The sequence below is a fragment of the Phyllobates terribilis genome, unplaced genomic scaffold, assembly GCF_046119375.1.
Source record: "Phyllobates terribilis strain yellow unplaced genomic scaffold, ASM4611937v1 Scaffold_5__5_contigs__length_657084704, whole genome shotgun sequence".
Lineage (NCBI taxonomy): Eukaryota > Metazoa > Chordata > Amphibia > Anura > Dendrobatidae > Phyllobates > Phyllobates terribilis.
In genome coordinates this window covers 118,970,561-118,993,039 of record NW_027362765.1, presented here as the reverse complement: position 1 = coordinate 118,993,039, position 22,479 = coordinate 118,970,561, and the positions used below count along the sequence as shown (strand labels likewise).

At 46.0% G+C, this 22,479-nt stretch overlaps 2 protein-coding genes across 4 annotated transcripts in view; one reads left to right on the top strand and one right to left on the bottom strand.

Annotated features, from left to right (window-relative positions):
• Nucleotides 1-7,231: 7,231 nt before the first annotated feature.
• The window catches only part of PDRG1 (p53 and DNA damage regulated 1), a 16,175-nt gene continuing 927 nt past the window's right edge, over nt 7,232-22,479 (top strand). The window contains exons 1-5 of one of the 2 annotated variants that reach the window (XM_073682828.1): nt 7,232-7,421; nt 16,430-16,505; nt 16,702-16,776; nt 16,985-17,065; nt 17,182-17,290. In XM_073682828.1, coding sequence (XP_073538929.1) covers nt 7,395-7,421; nt 16,430-16,505; nt 16,702-16,776; nt 16,985-17,065; nt 17,182-17,264 — 342 coding nt within the window. In that variant the 5' untranslated portion in view covers nt 7,232-7,394 and the 3' untranslated portion in view covers nt 17,265-17,290. Of the gene's footprint in view, nt 7,422-15,266; nt 15,503-16,429; nt 16,506-16,701; nt 16,777-16,984; nt 17,066-17,181; nt 17,291-22,479 lie in introns of those variants that run through there. The other variant, XM_073682826.1, reaches the window with a different exon arrangement.
• TTLL9 (tubulin tyrosine ligase like 9) overlaps nt 16,433-22,479 on the bottom strand; it is a 20,534-nt gene continuing 14,487 nt past the window's right edge. The window contains exons 11-12 of one of the 2 annotated variants that reach the window (XM_073682825.1): nt 17,685-17,809; nt 16,433-17,601 (exon numbers count right to left, since the gene is read on the bottom strand). In XM_073682825.1, coding sequence (XP_073538926.1) covers nt 17,525-17,601; nt 17,685-17,809 — 202 coding nt within the window. In that variant the 3' untranslated portion in view covers nt 16,433-17,524. The remainder of the gene's footprint in view (nt 17,602-17,684; nt 17,810-22,479) is intronic. The other variant, XM_073682824.1, reaches the window with a different exon arrangement.

Here is a 22,479-nt window from a genome sequence, read left to right as displayed (position 1 = left end):
TGAACCAACCAGGGGAGGTAATCTGCTGAATCTGGTTCTGTCAAATAGACAAGATACAATTTCAGATCTACAGGTCCGGGAGCATTTTGGGAAACAGTGATCATAATATGGTAAGTTTCAATGTAATATTCAATAAAACATTTCAAAAAAGAAATGCAAAAACCTGGAACTTTAGGAAAGCTGTGTCATGGCAACTGGGATACCAACATAAATAGGGCATGTTTAAGTAAATACTACCAGAATCCTGTAGAAAATTGATACCCTCTGGTAATAAGATGTCCAGGAATAAAAAGAAACCATTATGGATAAATAAGACAGTACAAACTTTAATAAGACAAAAACAAAGGGCATTCAAAATCTTGAAGGCCAAAAATACAGAAATAGCATTTCAAGAGTATAAAGATCTAAATAAGAAATGTAAAAAAGAAATCAAGCTAGCAAAATTATCTACAGTGCAACAAATCGCCAGGTACATTAAACTAAATCCCCAAATTTTTTAAAAATACATCAATGTCAAAAAGAAAAAAACAGATAGTATGGGCCTCTTAAAAGACGATGATAACGAGATAATTATAGAGGACAAAGAAAAGGCTGAGATATTAAACAGGCACTTTTCATCCATGTTCACCAATGAACCGTCTGTTCCAGGGATCTTTTAACAGGGCAAAAATCAAAGTTCACCACCTGATATAACTAGTATAACACAAAAACAAATACACCTGTGTCTGAGCAAATTAAATATTGACAAATCCCCCGGCCCAGATTACATTCATCCACGGATACTGAGGGAGCTGAGCTCAGTAATTGACAGACCGTTGTATTTCATATTCTTAGACTCTCTTGTAACAGGGGTAGTGCCACAGGATTGGAGGATGGCTCATGTGGTACCGATATTTAAGAAAGGTAAGAATGTGGATCAAGATAACAAGTATATAGAAAATGTACCACTCACCTAGGCTCTGGACATGCTGAAGCCCGGAAATCAAAGGACCAACTTGTAGTTAGGATATATGTAGAAAAAAATGTGTCCAGCTTCTAAAAAAATGCAAAATATATTGAAGAAAATAGAATAAACATTAAATGGGAGTATACTCGGGATTACAGAACAGGAGAAGGATTTGGGTATTCTGGTTACAAGTAAGCTGAGCATCAGTACTCAATGTCAAGTAGCAGCCGCAAAAGCAAACAAGATTTTAGGATGTATAAAAAGAGAAATAAAATCCCGCAATCCCAACATATTGTTACCCTTTATAAATCACTGGTGAGGCAACATCTGGAATATAGGATCCAGTTTTGGGCTCCACATTTTAAAAAGGATATTCAGAAGTTAGAGTCAGTTCAAAGGCGGGCAACTAGATTATTACAAGGGATGGAAGGCCTCTCATATGATGAGAGGTTGAAAAAGTTTAGCTTAGAAAAAAATGTCTCAGAGGAGATCTAACTTGCATGTATAAATATATGTGTGGTCAGTACAAAGGACTAGCACATGACTTATTCCTTCCAAAGACTATACTAAGGACCAGGGGCACTCATTACGGGTGGAAGAAAGGCGATTCCGGCACATAAACAGGAAAGGGTTCTTTACGGTCAGAGCAGTCAGACTGTGGAATGCCGACCACAAGAGGTAGTGATGGCCAACACTATAACAGCGTTCAAAACTGGGCTGGATGATTTCCTCAATTCACATGACATTATGGGTTACAGTTAAATTAGTGACAAAATGTACAATTTCTGGAAGAAGGTTGAACTTAATGGACCTAGGTCTTTATTCAACCTATGTAACTGTATGTAACTATGTAAAAATATATGGTGCACAATATATAGTAATATAGGGGGCACACTGTACAGTAATATAGGGGGCACACTGTACAGTAATATAGGTGGGCACAATATACAGTAATATAGGGGGCACATTATATAATAGTATAGGGGCACAATATATAGTAATATAAGGGGGCACATTATACAGTACTATAGGGGATACAATATATTGAAAAATATAAGGGGCACGTTATACTGTAATATAGGGGACACACTGACCATACAGAAATATAGGGGGTACACTGACAGTACAGAAATATAAGGGGCACATTATACAGTAATATAGGGGGGCACACAGATTGTTCAGCCATAAAGGGGGCATGATGACTGTACAGTAATATAAGGGGACACACTAACTATATTGTAATATAGGGTGGTGGGGTGGGGCACATAATACAATAATATAGGGAGCACACTGACCGTATAGTAATATAGGGGGCACACTGACCGTACAGTAATATAGGGGCACACTCATTATGCAGTAATATAGGGAGGTACACTGACTGTGCAGTAATATAGGGGGGCACACAGATTATACAGTAGTATAGAGGCCACAATTATACAATAATATAGGGGGCATACTGATTTTACAGTAACATAGAGGTGTATATTATACAGTAATGTTGGGAGGGGCAGTGGCTGTACAGTTATATAAGGGGACACATTGTACAGTAATGTCGGGGGGCACACTGTACAGTAATATTGGGGGACATGTTGAGGGGCACATTGTCTGTACAGTAACATAGAGGGGGGGCATATTATACAGTAATGTTGGGGGGGAACAAAATGCCTGTACAGTAATATTGGGGGGCACACTGATTATACAGTAATATAGGGGGGAGATGCTGACTGTACAGTAACATAGGGGGGCATATTATACAGTTATGTTAGGGGGAGGGACAATGCCTGTACAGTAATATTGGGGGCCCACTGTACAGTAATGTCAGGGGGCACACTGATTATATTGTAATATAGGGGGAGACGCTGACTGTACAGTAACATAGGGGGGCATATTATACAGTAATGTTGGGGGGCACGCTGTAAAGTAATATCGGGGGGCACGCTGATTATACAGTAATATAGGGGGAGACGCTGACTGTACAGTAACATAGGGGGGCATATTATACAGTTATGTTGGGGGGACGACAATGCCTGTACAGTAATATTGGGGGCACACTGTACAGTAATGTCAGGGGGCACACTGATTATATTGTAATATAGGGGGAGACGCTGACTGTACAGTAACATAGGGGGGCATATTATACAGTAATGTTGGGGGGAAGACAATGCCTGTACAGTAATATTGGGGAGCACACTGATTATACAATAATATAGGGGGAGGTGCTGACTGTACAGTAAAATAGGAGGGATTATACAGTAATGTTGGGGGGGACAATGCCTGTACAGTAATATTGGGGGCACACTGTACAGTAATGTCAGGGGCACACTGATTATACAGTAATATAGGGGGAGACGCTGACTGTACAGTAACATAGAGGGGCATATTATACAGTAATGTTGGGGAGCATGCTGATTATACAGTAATATGGGGGAGACGCTGACTGTACAGTAACATAGGGGGGCATATTATACAGTGATGCTGGGGGCACACTGTACAGTAATATCGGGGGGGCACACTGATTATACAGTAATATAGAGGGAGACGCTGACTGTACAGTAACATAGGGGGGGCATATCAAACAGTAATGATGGGGGGACGACAATGCCTGTACAGTAATATTGGGGGCACACTGTACAGTAATGTCGGGGGGCACACTAATTATGCAGTAATATCGGGGGAGACGTAATATTGGAGCACGTGGCCCGATGCTTTGTCTGGCTCCTCATTATTACCAGTCTGCTTCTCCTCAAAACACAATGGAGCGAGTAAGATGATAATTACAGTCATTGTGCCGGGCTGCAGGGATCCACACACACAGGCCAATTACCGAATTACTGCTCCTTCCCTGATATTCCTGTGATGTCACACAGGCCCTCACTACGGGGAGAGGGGCGGTCTGAAGTGAACGTGTTATGTACCTAGTAAATCATAGGCTGTCTTCTGTGTAGCTTAATACAATCTACTGCTCCCTTTTCTCAGCCATTTCAGGATGAGGAAAGTCTGACAGAGTTATAGGACCAGCAGGGTAATAGGAAGAGCCGCTGCTGTCATTCACACAAATATGTCACTACTAACGCTCAGAAATGGCTGATAACAGAGAGCAATAGATGTCATCCACTAGCACAGTAAGGGCTTGTTCGCTTGCTGCGTTTTGTCCACGTTTTTCACGGGTAAGAATCTCAGCGTTTTAGCGTACCAGCAAAGTGAATGAGATTTCTGAAATCTGAACGCGCTGCTTATTTTTCCTTTACGGATTTGACCCATCACAGCGGTGCAGCGTTTTTCGGCTCAGCAGAGGGTCAGTTCTTTCAGCGTTTTTCGGCTCAGCAGAGGGTCAGTTCTTTCAGCATTTTTCGGCTCTGCAGAGGGTCAGTTCTTTCAGCATTTTTCGGCTCTGCAGCGGGTCAGTTCTTTCAGCGTTTTTTGGCTCAGCAGAGGGTCAGTTCTTTCAGCATTTTTCGGCTCTGCAGCGGGTCAGTTCTTTCAGCGTTTTTCGGCTCAGCAGAGGGTCAGTTCTTTCAGCATTTTTCGGCTCAGCAGAGGGTCAGTTCTTTCAGCGTTTTTCGGCTCAGCAGAGGGTCAGTTCTTTCAGCGTTTTTCGGCTCAGCAGAGGGTCAGTTCTTTCAGCGTTTTTCGGCTCTGCAGCGGGTCAGTTCTTTCAGCGTTTTTCGGCTCAGCAGAGGGTCAGTTCTTTCAGCGTTTTTCGGCTCTGCAGCGGGTCAGTTCTTTCAGCGTTTTTCGGCTCTGCAGCGGGTCAGTTCTTTCAGCGTTTTTCGGCTCAGCAGAGGGTCAGTTCTTTCAGCATTTTTCGGCTCTGCAGCGGGTCAGTTCTTTCAGCGTTTTTCGGCTCTGCAGCGGGTCAGTTCTTTCAGCGTTTTTCAGCTCAGCAGAGGGTCAGTTCTTTCAGCGTTTTTCGGCTCTGCAGCGGGTCAGTTCTTTCAGCGTTTTTCGGCTCTGCAGCGGGTCAGTTCTTTCAGCGTTTTTCGGCTCAGCAGAGGGTCAGTTCTTTCAGCGTTTTTCGGCTCTGCAGCGGGTCAGTTCTTTCAGCGTTTTTCGGCTCTGCAGCGGGTCAGTTCTTTCAGCGTTTTTCGGCTCAGCAGAGGGTCAGTTCTTTCAGCATTTTTCGGCTCTGCAGCGGGTCAGTTCTTTCAGCGTTTTTCGGCTCTGCAGCGGGTCAGTTCTTTCAGCGTTTTTCGGCTCAGCAGAGGGTCAGTTCTTTCAGCGTTTTTCGGCTCTGCAGCGGGTCAGTTCTTTCAGCGTTTTTCGGCTCTGCAGCGGGTCAGTTCTTTCAGCGTTTTTCGGCTCAGCAGAGGGTCAGTTCTTTCAGCGTTTTTCGGCTCAGCAGAGGGTCAGTTCTTTCAGCGTTTTTCGGCTCTGCAGCAGGTCAGTTCTTTCAGCGTTTTTCGGCTCTGCAGCGGGTCAGTTCTTTCAGCGTTTTTCGGCTCAGCAGAGGGTCAGTTCTTTCAGCGTTTTTCGGCTCTGCAGCAGGTCAGTTCTTTCAGCGTTTTTCGGCTCTGCAGCGGGTTAGTTCTTTCAGCGTTTTTCGGCTCTGCAGCGGGTCAGTTCTTTCAGCATTTTTCGGCTCTGCAGCGGGTCAGTTCTTTCAGCGTTTTTCGGCTCTGCAGCGGTTCAGTTCTTTGAGCGTTTTTCGGCTCTGCAGCAGGTCAGTTCTTTCAGCGTTTTTCGGCTCTGCAGCGGTTCAGTTCTTTCAGCGTTTTTTGGCTCTGCAGCGGGTCAGTTCTTTCAGCATTTTTCGGCTCTGCAGCGGTTCAGTTCTTTCAGCGTTTTTTGGCTCTGCAGCGGGTCAGTTCTTTCAGCGTTTTTCGGCTCTGCAGCGGGTCAGTTCTTTCAGCGTTTTTCGGCTCTGCGGCGGGTCAGTTCTTTCAGCGTTTTTTGGCTCTGCAGCGGGTCAGTTCTTTCAGCGTTTTTCGGCTCTGCAGCGGGTCAGTTCTTTCAGCATTTTTCGGCTCTGCAGCGGGTCAGTTCTTTCAGCGTTTTTCGGCTCTGCAGCGGGTCAGTTCTTTCAGCGTTTTTCGGCTCTGCAGCGGGTCAATTCTTTCAGCGTTTTTCGGCTCTGCAGCGGGTCAGTTCTTTCAGCGTTTTTCGGCTCTGCAGCGGGTCAGTTCTTTCAGCGTTTTTCGGCTCAGCAGCGGGTCAGTTCTTTCAGCGTTTTTCGGCTCTGCAGCGGGTCAGTTCTTTCAGCGTTTTTCGGCTCTGCAGCGGGTCAGTTCTTTCAGCGTTTTTCGGCTCTGCAGCGGGTCAGTCTTTTCAGCGTTTTTCGGCTCTGCAGCGGGTCAGTTCTTTCAGCATTTTCACCTATTCAAATAAATGGGAAAAAGCCACAAGTAAAAACACGTGTAACAAAAATCGCATAAAAACACGTATATTTTACTCTGCATTTTTCCTGCCAACGCGCTGGAGAAATCTGCAGAAAATACTCAACATGAGCACATAGTCTTAAAGGGAATGTGTTGCAATTTTTTTTATTGTAGTAATAATTATTGATTATACAATTATCTCTAATACAAAATGGCATGTTGTGTTTTTTAACATGTATTTACTTATTAATTTTCTTCTGCAGCTGCTGGGGGCTGACATGTTTATTTGCTGATGTGTAAGTGTCTGAGCACAACACCTACACACCTCAAATACGGCAGCCCATGGGCATAGGAGACGGAGGTCAGTGGGCACACCCCCTGAGCTGTCCAGGTCACAGCTGTGGGAGGATTTGGACGCCATTTTCTTGTAGTCCAGAGATGTGCTCTGAACTACAATTCCCCCTATCACCGCTCATAGTATTCTGCAGTGACAGGAGGGGCGATGGTGCAGAGCCTACGAGTACAGGACGGGCAGCGGAGGTGACAGGAGCTTCAGGGCAGCGGTAGTGAATATAAGTCGGCAGCCTGACATTGTACTGCTAATCCCGTGCTACCGACCTGTTCTCACTGCTAGAAGTTACGACCGCAGGGCTGCAGCAGTAACTTTCTCCAGCAGTGAGTTAGGTTTGGCATCGACGGTGACAGTAGCTCCAAGGAAGCGGTGGTGAGCGCATGTCGGGCAGCGGCGGTGATAGGAGCTCCAGGGCAGCGTAGGTGAATACAAGTCGGCAGCCTGACATTGTACTGCTAAGCCCAGGCTACCGCTCTGTTCTCACCGATGGAAGAAGTTACCACTGCAGGGCTGCTCTGAGCCGTGAGAACTTTCTTCAGCTGCAGTAACTTTCTTCAGTGGTGAGAACAGGTCGGTAGCCTGGTATTAGCAGTACAATATCAGGCTGCTGATCTGTACTCACCAACGCTGCCCTGGAGTTTCTATCACTGCCGCTGCCCAACCTGCACTCACCACCACTGCCCTGGAGCTCCTATTTTATGCGGAGGCATTTATGCATATAGCATTTAAGCATACTTTATCGAAGTGCCATAATTTATCAAAGTGCCCCGGCAGTTAGAAGATGGCAGTTGGACAGGGCAGGAGACAGGTAAGACATGCAAGACAATTAAACAAACTTGCTTCCATGTCATCTTTTGGGCAAACAGTATTCACCATTTGTATCTGTGCAATTTATATTCTGGCTGCTACAATCATCCACATTCACCGTTCTCCCACAAATTCTGCACACTTCATCCATATTAACCCCTCTCTCCTCTCTTCTCCTATGTACAGTTGTCATGCTCTCTTCACAACGTTATACCACACAGATCCATTCATTCCCACCATACAACACAGGAAACTCTCTCACAAATCACTCAATCATCTGCTCACTCTCTGTATCTTCCTTCTATTAGTCGCAGGTGATATTTCTCCCAACCCAGGACCCTCCAGTAATAATAACACTAACTCTTTCCCTGTTACATTCAGAAACCCTGCTAATCTCATTAATATTCCCTGCATATCTTCTGTCTCATTCAACTGTGCCCTTTGGAATGCGCGCTCAGCTTGTAATAAACTCTCTTACATCCATGACTTTTTCCTCTCTAATTCCCTCAACCTTCTGGCTCTCACTGAAACCTGGATTCAGCAGTCGGACACCACCGCCGCGGCAGCTCTCTCCTATGGTGGCCTACATTTCTCTCATACCCCGCGACCTGACAACAGATCAGGTGGAGGTGTTGGTTTGCTTCTTTCAACAAAATGTACTTTTCAGGTTATCCCCCCTGTACCCTCCCTTATCTTCCCGTCTTTTGAGGCCCACACAGTCAGACTCTACCGGCCCTTCGCCCTGCGAGTGGCGGTTGTCTATCGCCCTCCAGGTCCCCCCGTCAATTCCTGGATCACTTTGCCGCCTGGCTTCCAAATTTTCTATCCTGCGACATCCCCACGATAATCATGGGAGATTTTAACATCCTAATTGGCGATCCTCTTTCCCCATCTGCCACGCATCTTTTATCACTAACCTCCTCCTTCGGCCTTTCACAGCTTGCTAATTCTCCTACACATGAGGACGGGAACATATTGGACCTGATCTTCTCCCAGCTTTGCTCAGTACATGACTTTACTAACTCTCCCCTTCCACTCTCTGACCATAATCTTCTTTCATTATCTGTCAAGAACTGCGACTCTACTCAAGACACTCCCACCGTCCACACTTATAGAAATGTACGTGCCATTAACACCCAGAAATTTATAAAAAGGTTGCAATCATCATTGGCCCCAATCTCCTCCCTCTCATGTCCCGACTCTGCATTGAAGCACTATAACAAAATAATGCTATGCGCCCTGGATGAAGCCGCACCTCCTACACAAAGAACAATTCAGCATAGACAGCGACAACCCTGGCACACGCCTCAAACACGTCTTCTCCAGAGGTACTCCAGGTGCGCTGAACGGCTGTGGAGAAAATCTAATCTGCCCGAAGATTTCCTCCACTATAAATTTATGCTGAAAACATATAACTCTGCCCTTCACCTCTCCAAACAAACCTACTTTAACAACCTCATCATCTCACTTTCCAATAATCCTAAACGACTCTTTGACACGTTTCATTCTCTCCTCAATCAAACAACACAGGCCCCGACCACCGACCTCAGCGCTGACGATCTGGCCAATTATTTCAAAGAAAAAATTGACCATATCCGACAGGAAATTTTCTCCCAATCCCCAAATGTTATGCATGCTCTCCCCCGCCACATTGTATCTTGCTCACTTTCTGACTTCAAACCAGTCACAGAAGATGAAGTGATCAGGCTCCTTGCATCTTCTCGCCCTACCACCTGCACCAGTGACCCTATTCCCTCACATCTCCTTCAGTCCCTTGCTCCAGCTGTCACCACTCACCTAACAAAAATTTTCAACCTTTCCCTCTCATCTGGTATCTTTCCCTCTTCTTTTAAACACGCCAGCATACAACTATTACTTAAAAAACCATCCCTTGACCAGAACTGCACGGCCAACTACAGACCAGTTTCCAATCTTCCCTTTATCTCTAAACTCCTGGAACGCCTGGTCCATTCCTGTCTAATCCGCTATTTCTCAGACAACTCTCTTCTTGACCCTTTACAATCTGGTTTCCGCTCTTTACATTCTACTGAAACTGCCCTCACTAAAGTCTCTAATGATTTATTAACAGCTAAATCTAATGGTCACTACTCCCTGCTGATTCTCCTGGATCTCTCCGCAGCATTCGACACTGTGGATCACCAGCTCCTCCTCACTATGCTCCGCACTATTGGCCTCAAGGACACTGTTCTCTCCTGGTTCTCCTCCTATCTCTCTGACCGCTCCTTCTCTGTGTCTTTTGCCGGCTCCTCCTCCTCTCTCCTTCCCCTTACTGTCGGGGTTCCTCAAGGATCAGTCCTAGGCCCCCTTCTTTTCTCCTTATACACCGCTCCTATTGGACAAACAATCAGTAGATTCGGTTTTCAGTACCATCTCTATGCTGATGACACCCAATTATACACCTCTGCTCCGGACATCACCCCTGCATTACTACAAAAGACCAGCGATTGTCTTTCTGCCGTGTCTAACATTATGTCCTCCCTCTACCTAAAACTGAATCTGTCAAAAACTGAACTACTCGTCTTCCCTCCCTCCACTAACCTACCTGTGCCCGATATTGCCATTTCTGTTTGTGGCTCAACCATTACTCCCCAGCAACAAGCCCGCTGTCTTGGGGTCATTTTTGATTCAAATCTTTCCTTCACTCCTCACATCAAATCACTTGCTCGTTCATGTCATTTACACCTCAAAAACATCTCAAGAATCAGGACTTTTCTCACCTTTGACTCGGCAAAAACTCTTACTGTAGCTCTTATTCATTCTCGTCTAGACCAGGGGTCTCAAACTCGGCTGGGTATATGGGCCGCACATGGAAAAAATTTGAATTTGGGGGGCCGCATTCTTTGTTCAATGTGACATTTTTAGTGATACCATTTTTTTTGTATACACCTTTTGAACATTTTTGCCGTGTTTATTTTTTTTATGGCTTGGGTCGTTATGGATGTGGCGATAATAAACATGCACTTTTTTGTGTTTACTTTAGTTTACATATAAAACAGCATTTTTAGTGCCCAATATTTTTTCATGCTTTATTTTATTTTTTATTTTTTTTACAATTTTATTTCCCCCAATTGGCCACATACAGTAATATTGTCTTACAATTAGCATCATATAGTAATAATGGAAAACATCTTGTAGTAATGTTCCCCATCCAAGTCCCCATCTTGTACTAATGTGCCCCATCCAGGTCCCCATCCTGTGGCTATGTGCCCCATCCAGGTCCCCATCCTGTGGCTATGTGCCCCATCCAGGTCCCCATCCTGTGGCTATGTGCCCCATCCAGGTCCCCATCCTGTGGCTATGTGCCCCATACAGGTCCCCATCCTGTGGCAACAATCCCCATCCTGGCGCCCATCTTGTACTAATGTGCCTCATCCAGGTCCCCATCTTGGGGCTATGTGCCCCATCCAGGTCCCCATCCTGTGGCAATGTTCCCCATCCAGGTCCCCATCTTGTGGCTCTGGTCCCCATCTTGTGGCTCTGTGCCCCATCCAGGTCCACATCTTGAGGCTATGTGCCCCATCCAGGTCCACATCTTGAGGCTATGTGCCCCATCCAGGTCCACATCTTGAGGCTATGTGCCCCATCCAGGTCCACATCTTGAGGCTATGTGCCCCATCCAGGTCCACATCTTGTGGCTCTGTGCCCCATCCAGGTCCACATCTTGAGGCTATGTGCCCCATCCAGGTCCACATCTTGAGGCTATGTGCCCCATCCAGGTCCCCATCCTGTGGCAACGTTCCCCATCCTGGCGCCCATCTTGTACTAATGTGCCTCATCCAGGTCCCCATCTTGGGGCTATGTGCCCCATCCAGGTCCCCATCCTGTGGCAATGTTCCCCATCCAGGTCCCTATCTTGTGGCTCTGGTCCCCATCTTGTGGCTCTGTGCCCCATCCAGGTCCACATCTTGAGGCTATGTGCCCCATCCAGGTCCACATCTTGAGGCTATGTGCCCCATCCAGGTCCACATCTTGAGGCTCTGTGCCCCATCCAGGTCCCCTCTTGTGGCTATGTGCCCCATCCAGGTCCCCTCTTGTGGCTATGTGCCCCATCCCGGTCCCCATGTTGTGGCTCTGTGCCCCATCCAGGTCCCCTCTTGTGGCTATGTGCCCCATCCAGGTCCCCATCCTGTGGCTATGTGCCCCATCCAGGTCCCCTCTTGTGGCTCTGTGCACCATCCCGGTCCCCATGTTGTGGCTCTGTGCCCTCTGTGCTGTTCTTCACACACATAAAATAGAAAAAAAAAAAGATGATTCTCACCTGTCCTCCGTTCCCTCGGCGGCCTTCCTGCAGATGTGGCCCGCAGGCACCACAGAGTCCGACCCCTTGACGATCCCGACCTGGTCCAGGAGGAGCCGCCGACAGCAGCGCTGCATTGCCGCACAGAGACTGTCTCCCAGCACAGCATTTTCAATGTCAGCCGCCGGCCAATCAGAGGCCAGCAGCTGACATCTGCATATGGCAATGACGTCATACTCGCTGCGCCGACACGCAGATATCAGCTGCTGGCCTCTGATTGGCCAGCGGCTGGCATTGGAAATGCAGTGCTGGGAAACAGTCTCTGTGTGGCAATTCAGCGCTGCTGTCGGTGGCTCATCCTGGACCAGGTCGGGATCGTCAAGGGGTCTGTGCCTGCGGGCCGCATAAAGCAGCCTCAGGGGCCGCATGCGGCCCGCGGGCCGCGTGTTTGAGACCCCTGGTCTAGACTATTGCAACGCTCTACTAATCGGTCTCCCTCTTACTAAACTCTCCCCTCTCCAATCCGTCCTTAACGCAGCAGCCAGGATCATATTCCTCGCCAATCGCTACACCGATGCCTCTTCCCTGTGCCAGTCATTGCATTGGTTGCCCATCCAATATAGAGTTCAATTTAAACTTATTATCACGCTTACCCACAAAGCTCTCCATGCTTCAGTACCCCCCTACATCTCCTCTCTTGTCTCAGTCTACCACCCTACACGTGCCCTCCGTTCTGCAAATGACTTAAAACTAAAATTCTCCATAATCCGAACTTCCCACTCCCGTCTCCAATATTTCTCGCGTGCTGCGCCAATTCTTTGGAATGCACTACCCAGGACAGTTCGATTAATTCCCAATACCCACAGTTTCAAGCGAACCCTAAAAACACATTTCTTTAGACTGGCGTATCGCCTAACCACACTCTGTCCGTCCCAGTTTTCCCCCATATTAAAATCTTCTTCAACTTCAGGTTCATACCAACCATGCACTTAATAGCCTCTGTCAGGACGGTACACATACTGGCTGGCGACCAGTCCATGTATTATTATTTATCCTATTTAGTATATCAAGGCTGCATTATACAATATATGTACTTTTTACCTTTTGTGTCTCCCCCATTTCCTCATAGACTGTAAGCTTGCGAGCAGGGCCCTCACTCCTTTCGATATGAGATATGCTTATTCTGTATTGTCTGTATATATCCCCCCTAAAATTTGTAAAGTGCTGCGGAATATGTTGGCGCTATAAAAATAAAAACTATTATTATTATTATCCTATCACCGCTGCTGCCCAACCTGCACTCACCACCGCTGTCACCCCTACAGTGTACAGTGCACAGCAGTGTAGTCATCTGGATGCTGTCCTCTGATCCCTGACTCGACTCTGCTCTTGCCTTATTCAGATGTCTGTATGTACAGGGACGTCAAAATGGGGCTTTACTGCTGCACCTGCAGGGCGCATCAGAAGTCTGTGTGTGCATTACTTTAAATTTTACCAATTGTTGAAAAAAAAAAATTGGGGGTGACACTTTCCTTTCAGTGAACAGATGATAAACCTGTCAATTCTGTATCATGCTCCTTTATATTGTCCAATATGTCACCATACTGATCTGTTATACGCCTCTAAATGGAGTCAGTAAAATTAGGTTTGATATCTGTACATGAGTCTGTGGATTTGGATTGTTAAAATAAAAAATTGAAAAATCTGAGTGACCACCTTCTCAGAAACCGAATGGCACCTACACTAGTAAAAATGTTTCACATACAAGCTCTGCCATCAATTACACTGACAACCTCCGCCATCACATCCCCATATTGTCACGTTCCTCATTCCTGTGTTCTGTCACCCCACATCTATCATGACGAGAGCACTGGTCACTGACAGATGGCTTCTGGTTATGGGCCATATCAGAAATGCCATCATTATCATGATAGAGAGCTAGATAACATAGCTAGGGGGTTGGGGGAGCATGCACCCCAGCAGCTGGGAGCTTGGCCATGGTATTTTGACACTGGGCCAAAACGATGAGTTGAACCTTTGCCCAGGATGAAAGAAAGTATAATAATGATTTTTTATATATATAGCACCAACTTATTCTGCTGCACTTTACAATCAAGTGTAGTTTTACGGCTTCTGGTTGATCATGCGCAGTGCAGTTGCCATCCTGCCAGCATAGCTCTGCTGCACCTCAACCTCTGACATAGAATGTATTTGACCTTTAAAATACACTTCATGCCTTTTGCACTGTGTGCTGTTTTACAGCACCCTGGGCTGTGTTTGTTGCCTGTTGGGTGACAGATTGGTGATGTGAAACTGCAATTGCTGCTTTCTTGATGCATATGGCAGAAGATAATCCTCTGCCATATGCATCAACAGATAGAGATAGACAAAGGGACTGGAAAGACAATAAGCGCAATAGGATCTTATCCGAGAAAAAAGAGGAGACAATAACAGTTTTGCTCACCTGCTGGGGTTGTGAAATCACAACTCTTGTAAAAGCTTAGGAAGAGGCTGATGCAGATCTACGCTCTGGATAAACATGTCAAAAACTGGAGGAAAGTGGATCAAAATCTGCGCTGCCGGTGGTCCAATGATGAGCAGGTGACAAGATCCGTGGAAATGCGGTTTGTCAACGCATTTCGAAGTGACACACTCCTTCATTCGGACAAACCATGAGTCTAAGTCTGGTTGTCCACCTCCGAAAATTATATATGTCAGAGCGCACGTTCGCTCTGCCGGCACCATTATGCTTTGGAGCATACGCCCGAATCCCGTTTTGCAGGGGGGCCCGGACGTAAACCCAGAATGGACCATCAAACAGGTGCCTGAAGGTAATGTGAAAGCACCCTAATAAAAGAAAAAAAAAAAGAACAAATGCTTAATCATAAACACATATTAATCAAATAAAATATAGGTTCTCTTTAAGGCTGTGTGCCCACGTAGCATTTTTCAAGCGTTTTTGATGCGGAATTTCCGCAGCGTAAACGCTTGAAAAACGCTTGGTAACACGCACCCCATGGTCCCCAATGGGATTCCGCAAGTTCTATGCACATGCTGCGGATTTTTCCGCAGCGTTTATGCTGCGTTCAAAAATCCGCAGCATGTCATTTAATTTTGCGTTTCCGCAAGCAGAATTGCCTTTGTTCAATGCATAAAAAACGCAAGGCAATTCCGCATGTGGAAAACGCGTGATAAACGCGCGAAAAAAGCGCGATAAACGCGTGCGGAATTCCGCATGCGTTTTTCCGGGAGAGGACTTGCATTTATGCAGCAGAAATTTTCTGCTTCATAAATGCAACGTGGGCACATAGCCTAAGGGTGTTGCAAAAACCCAAGCAAATATGAACACTGGATGTTCTTAATCATGTGTATACCCAAAGCCCGCAGAGAACAAACAGAGAAATGCAGCTCAGGCGTTCAGTACGTGAAAAACTGCTGTACAGTGCTGATGGGAGATTACCTGTATGTTATTAACGCGTCTTATCACCAGAGGGCGCACGTCCTGCTAAAAAGCAACATTCCTCCTAGTGGGGTGGAGATGGTGTCAAGTGACCGCTAGAGGGCGCACGTCCTCCTAAAATCAAGTTATTTTTTTTTGTCACAAGAGACGCAAGTGAACTGTAGGGAATTGTCTCCGTCGCCATTTTGTAGAGGTTTTTTGTAATCTTGAAATTCGGCTCTTAGAATGTGACGTAAATATTTTGCGCTGCTGCGTGCATAAACCAGGTGAAAACATGGAGAAGTACGGGGAACCGGAGGCAGTGCTGGCTTATCTGCAGGAGGTGGAGAAGAAAGCCGAGGATGTGTTGGTGGACAGGCGGCAGGTAACCGGGGCAGCACCTACTGTGGTGATAGTGACATGCTGCAGACTGAGGAGAGATGAGTTCACATGGGGGCAGTACAGGGGCTTCAGTGCCACAGCCCAAGTGTCTGCATCCACAGTGCCCCCCTTATTGAGAACATGGCTGGCAAGAGGGCCCCCCCGAGTACGTGTAGCTCCGGCGGAGGGCCCCCCCCCGAGTGCGTGTAGCTCCGGCGGAGGGCCCCTCCCCCCCTCCGAGTGCGTGTAGCTCCGGCGGAGGACCCCCCGAGTACGTGTAGCTCCGGCGGAGGGCACCTCCCCCCCCCCCCCTCCGAGTGCGTGTAGCTCCGGCGGAGGACCCCCCCGAGTACGTGTAGCTCCGGCGGAGGGCCCCCTTAGTACGTGTAGCCCCCTGAATTGTATTGGTGCCAGTGGGGCTCCCCTGAATAATAATACTGCTTATAAGGCCAATGTTGGATCATTCCAGTTTGCAAATGGGCAACAGCAAATTGCACTGTGAAATCTAACAGCAGGACAAGTAGGATATCCCCAAACCGAAATCCAAGTAGTCCCCCACATGGCGTGTCATAATGTCAGCGACGGCGCGTGCCTGTGATACTGCGTACGGTGTCAGGAGCTGAGCACCATGGTGGCACGGGGGCGACTGCAGAACTTTGCAGAATCCCATACACTACCAAAATTTTGTGATCATCGCGGGTAACACTCCCTCTTTATGGCAACTCTTGATGACCTTATACCCATAAGCATTGAGCTTTAGTGTTGCAGTCACACGTTGCGATCCCACAAGTCACTTTGACAACCCCAAAGATCCATCAGTGATCCCATAGTCTTGGTGACTGGACGGTGTTCTCAGTCAGGACCATTGTGGGCTGTCCAGGAGGTCTGAGGTGGGCACAAGATGATCACTGTCTAATCCTTCATATTTCAGATTGTGGATCTCGATCTTAAAAGGAATCAGAATAGAGAGGCCCTGCGAGCGCTCGGCAGAGACCCCTCACACTCAGGTGGGTGAACATTGCTTCATAAGTAAAAACTCAGATAATCCAGGATCTGGGAAAATTACTTCACATCCAGCATGAAACTAGTTTTGGAGCAAGGCAGATTATCAAATCTGCCAATTGCCAGATTATAACATCTTGTGGTTCTGCCTGCTTCACGGCTCCTGACACAACCATCTTCTCCGCTGTTCTGTACCCACAGGGCCGGTGACCGTTTGCTTCGGTAACATGTTTATTAACCTTCCAAAAGATAAAACCAAGCAGATGATTGAGAAAGGTGAGTGAGAGGGAGCTGAGAGGGTTAATAACGGATCATAATTCCAATCTAGGGCCTAATTCTGACATCCCGTGCACGGTGTGTGATGTACGGACTGGACGCAGGTCTCCCGATTTGTGCCTATAAGGCTGCTTAGTGTGGGTCAGGAGACCCTCGGCCGGTCTGTACAGGAACGTCTGAATTCGGCTTATTGTTACTTGTCTTGCAGATCAGGAACAGCTGGACGTAGAGATCCAAAATCTTCGCTCTCAGCTGAAAGTGAAGGTGAAGGAGTTGTATGAGGCGCAAGGTAAATGCAGGGGAGATGGGATCTGTGTCTTCCCTTATCTGTAGGTTACTAGTAAACACTGACTTTAGTGGCAATGTCCCTGCATGCCTTCCAACCTGCCATTTATGTACCCGCAGGTAAACCAGAGCTGAAAGGCTTTAACCTGACCCCTCTGGATCCGGATGAAATGAAGGCGATCAATAAAGTACTGAATGTATGATTCTAAAAGAAGAACGCAGCGGTCTTGTAAGTGATGGAGGATTTATAAAGGTCTTACTTTGCCAGACGTGTTATCCTGGCGCCATATGGCTTATAATGGCAGCGTGGGCTTATTTCATCTTTATAGGTTGACCTCATTGAATATAAAAAATATAGGGTATTGTCCGTAGGAACCAGACAATGGCATCTGCTTGTCATGGGCAGCGACACTTGCCGCAGCTCTACAAATTCAGTAGACCACGGGATAGACAGTCATGTAGTTTATTGAGCGGTGGAAGATTTCTTGCTGGCGACTTTCATCAGCTGCCTCAAGTTCTTCTTTCTGTTGTTGATGCAGCCTGAAGGGTAGATAAATAGTTAAACACGGCGGGCGGCAGCGTGGTGGGCCATTTTATATATGGCAACAACTGGCGTCTCTTACCTAAGTGTGTGTTTGCAATAAATCTCCCATTGCTGATGCAGTCTAGCGGGCCGTCATCTCGGGATACAGGGCCGTCGTTCCACATGAGGTCGAAGCCCCCGACCAGCTTCTCCTTCCCGGTTAGTCTACAGAACAGAGATAACTGGACACTATATACTGTGAATACATCCAGCGCAAGATCTGAGCAAAACAATGAACCTGCCATGTGTGCGGCATCACTAGGGGAACACGTCATCCATGTATGAATACGGAAAAGTCACGCGCTAGGCTAGGGAGCGCGCTAGGCTAGGGAGCGCACTTGGGAAAAGTCACGCGCTAGGCTAGGGAGCGCACTTGGGAAAAGTCACGCGCTAGGCTAGGGAGCGCACTTGGGAAAAGTCACGCGCTAGGCTAGGGAGCGCACTTGGGAAAAGTCACGCGCTAGGCTAGGGAGCGCACTTGGGAAAAGTCACGCGCTAGGCTAGGGAGCGCACTTGGGAAAAGTCACGCGCTAGGCTAGGGAGCGCACTTGGGAAAAGTCACGCGCTAGGCTAGGGAGCGCACTTGGGAAAAGTCACGCGCTAGGCTAGGGAGCGCACTTGGGAAAAGTCACGCGCTAGGCTAGGGAGCGCACTTGGGAAAAGTCACGCGCTAGGCTAGGGAGCGCACTTGGGAAAAGTCACGCGCTAGGCTAGGGAGCGCACTTGGGAAAAGTCACGCGCTAGGCTAGGGAGCGCACTTGGGAAAAGTCACGCGCTAGGCTAGGGAGCGCACTTGGGAAAAGTCACGCGCTAGGCTAGGGAGCGCACTTGGGAAATGTCACGCGCTAGGCTAGGGAGCGCACTTGGGAAAAGTCACGCGCTAGGCTAGGGAGCGCACTTGGGAAAAGTCACGCGCTAGGCTAGGGAGCGCACTTGGGAAAAGTCACGCGCTAGGCTAGGGAGCGCACTTGGGAAAAGTCACGCGCTAGGCTAGGGAGCGCACTTGCATGTAAGTTTATTAGTCATGTAGTGACCGGGTTATGCTGAGCGTTACAAAGTATGTTTGGTGGGTACACCTCACAGCTAGTAGGACTGGCCCCAAAGCCAGAAGGAAAAGATGTGATACACGAGGAGGAGTGGTTAAAAGATGTTAAACCCCCTAAAGGGGTGTTCTTAAGTTCTTGTATTGCTTTAGTTAGCATAAAATAAGCAAACTTGCAATTGGTTTGTTTTTTCTACCTAGTGTCACTACTCTCCTGCAATGAGAGCTTTTATACTGTACAGCTAGTTTCCATGGGAGAAAGCTCAGCTGCTTTGTGAATTTTTTTTTAATTAATAGTGAGGGGTTTTTTTATTATTGCTTTCTGTAATATAAAAAATTACACACAGCTCTGATTGTTCAGTTTTGATAGAATTCAAATTTTCCTGGAGGTCCACAAGTCTCCGCCAGTGACGGAGCAGCCGACAGAATCATCAGAATGTACAGCACAAAAGTGGCGTAAATTATGGTGACTGTCGGGGGCGCTCTTTTCCACCTCTCCCTGCTTAGCTCCGCCTACTCTTCACAATATCAGTGCTGCGGACAGGACTGTGGACATATGGGAACAATCACATTCTGGCAAAACTGACCAATCAGCGATAAGGGGAACTGTTTATATTACATAAAGCGACAATAAAAATGTAAGTTTCATTAATCAGGAAAAAAAACAATTTTGCCCAAATCCATAAAATATGTAAGTGTAAAAAGCTATAAATTATATAACAATGCAAAAAAATCACATCCGATCTAGACACAACGGCGCCAGCAGTGAGTGAATGCTGTGCTGCCCCTGACTGAGAGAATCACACCCCTATGACTGAATACAAGCAGGTAGGACAAAGTGTATATAAAGTTATAAAATCATTATACTACCACCGACTTTAATGAAAAAAGCTTGTTCGTGATGCACATTGCATCACTAACAACGCTATGGGGGCAGTGTACATAGCAACTAGGACGTGACAGGTTCCATTTAAACATGAACCATGTATGAGGGAGTCTGTGTCAGGGAAATTGAGGAGTCTGAGGTTTGGCTTACCGACTCCACAGCCCTGCCAGTTACCTCTCTCCAGCCCATTGATTTCTATGCAGCAGTTATCTGCTCAAATTCTGAAGAGAGAGAGAGTTATAAATAGCCAGTCAGCAGGTCTCCTAATCACTGCTCTCAGTCAGGAGCCGTGTGCTTGTTTAAATGCCCTGTTCTCTCTTTGTCTCAATATAATGATAGCAGTGTCGGATCAAAACAAACCAATGATGGCTGAATGTGTTATAGCACAAGTTGTGCTGGAATTTATATATAGTCACTCTTGGTGACTAGGTCAGTAGCAGAAGCAAAAACGATCAAAAAGCCATAAATATAGAAATATATCAAAGTTTATTGACGAGTAATAGCATAAGGGGGTAAAATACAGGTACAGTAGAAGTGAACCTTAATCCACGTGCTACATATAAAAATATATAATAGCAAATTTGCAAGATAAATTATCGCCAAAAAGGCCCCATATATCAATTACAATCAATAAATATATATCAAGTATCATAATGTGCCCTTAGACATTTAGACATAATAGTAATACTCATGTACCGACACATATAGAGCCACTAGAGGCCCTCACTATACATATTAGTGAATCAATTGCAAGAGAAGCCTATGGGCAAACAGTCAGGGCACAGGGGCAGTAGTGTGTAGCCTTTCTACTACTGCCCCTGTGCCCTGACTGTTTGCCCATAGGCTTCTCTTGCAATTGATTCACTAATATGTATAGTGAGGGCCTCTAGTGGCTCTATATGTGTCGGTACATGAGTATTACTATTATGTCTAAATGTCTAAGGGCACATTATGATACTTGATATATATTTATTGATTGTAATTGATATATGGGGCCTTTTTGGCGATAATTTATCTTGCAAATTTGCTATTATATATTTTTATATGTAGCACGTGGATTAAGGTTCACTTCTACTGTACCTGTATTTTACCCCCTTATGCTATTACTCGTAAATAAACTTTGATATATTTCTATATTTATGGCTTTTTGATCGTTTTTGCTTCTGCTACTTATCTATGTCCTTTTTACGATTTAGCCATATTTTGGTAGTTTCGGATATGAAAGTAATTAATGGTTATGATACAGATGATTCCCCTATGGGGTAAAAAATTACTACCTTTTCCATGAATTGTGTGTATTACTCTTGGTGACTGCAGACTTATGACTCCCTTTAAACGGGTTGTCTGGTCTTAGACTCCAAATCTGCAGTCATTGTGACTGCAGACTTCTGAATTCTTTCTCGTGCCAGCAACGAGCACGTGACCACAAGTAATGGATTTGCATATGTGCAGTAATGTGCCAGCTAGACGACCGAGGCTTCACACCTCTTGTCGGAATGTGGTTGAGGGTGTGCAAATCGCATAATTGCAGTCACATGATGTCCGAACCCGGCACCGGAGAGGACTCACTGCAGAGTTGAACCCCAATCTCTGACAGCGGCATTTAACACGAGCCTGGCGGAAATGTGCGATGGGTTGTCATGACAGCCGGGGATCTACAGAAGACCCCCGTGCTTAGCATTGTAAATCTCCTATGAACACCGGCGCTTGGCCAGCATTCATAGAAGATCATGATTTATGCTACACATAACAGTGCTGAAGCGCTGCAATGTGTAGCACAGGCTGATCACAGGTTCAAATCTCCTAAGAGGACTATTGACGCAAGAAAAACTAAAAAAAAAAAAAAAAAATTACAAACATTTAAATCACCCACCTTTTGCCCCATTCAAAATAAAATCATTTAAAAAAACAAACATATTTGGTATCGCTGCGTTCAGAAATGTTGCCACAACATTGCAATCAAATTCAATAACTGGCGCTCAAAACATCTTATCTACCCCAAAATGGTATCAATAAAAATGTCAGCTTAGGACGCAAAAATAAGCCCTCACCTGGCCCCTGATCCCGAAAAATGGAGACGCTACGAATCTCGGAAAATGGCAACTTTTTTTTACATTTTGGACTTTTTTTTTCACAACTTAAATAAAAAACCTATACATGTTTGGTATCTGTGAACTCATAATGATATGGAGAATCATAATGCAGGGTCAGTTTTAGAATTAAGTGAACATGGTAAATAAAAAAAAAAAAAAAAAAAAAAAAAACACAATTGTGGCATTGCACTTTTTTTGCAATTTTACAGCACTTGGAATTTTTTTTCCTGTCTCCCAGTACACCATATGGTAAAATAAATGGTGTCACTTAAATGTACAACTTGTCCTGCAAACAGCAATCTCTCGTACGGCTATATTGATGGAAAGATAAAGATAAAAAAGTTATGGCTCTGGGAAGAAGGGGAGCAAAAACCGAAAGCGTAAAAAACGGAAAATCACATGGTGGTGAAGACAGGGCTGTGGAGTCGGTAAGCCAAACCTCTGACTCCCTCAATTTCCATGACACCGACTCCCTCATACATGGCTCATGTTTAAGTGATAAATTTACTGTAGCACAGATTCATCTCAGCTAAAAGTCCAGACCCTTAGATCAGGAATAGGACAGACATCTATAGGACATTTCACAACTTTCCCAAATTCTAATGAAAAAATATTCTCCACAAACTGCATTGAACTACTGTACCCAATTTATTATATATTTTAGGAGTTGGAGTCGGTCCATTTTATACCGACTGACATCCACAGCCCTGGGTGAAGGGGTTAAAAGATAAGCAAGTTTGATCCCTGTATGAGCTTAAAGCAATGATCCAGCGGCAAGAAATGACAATTTAAAGTTCTGTGACGCTATAGCTGC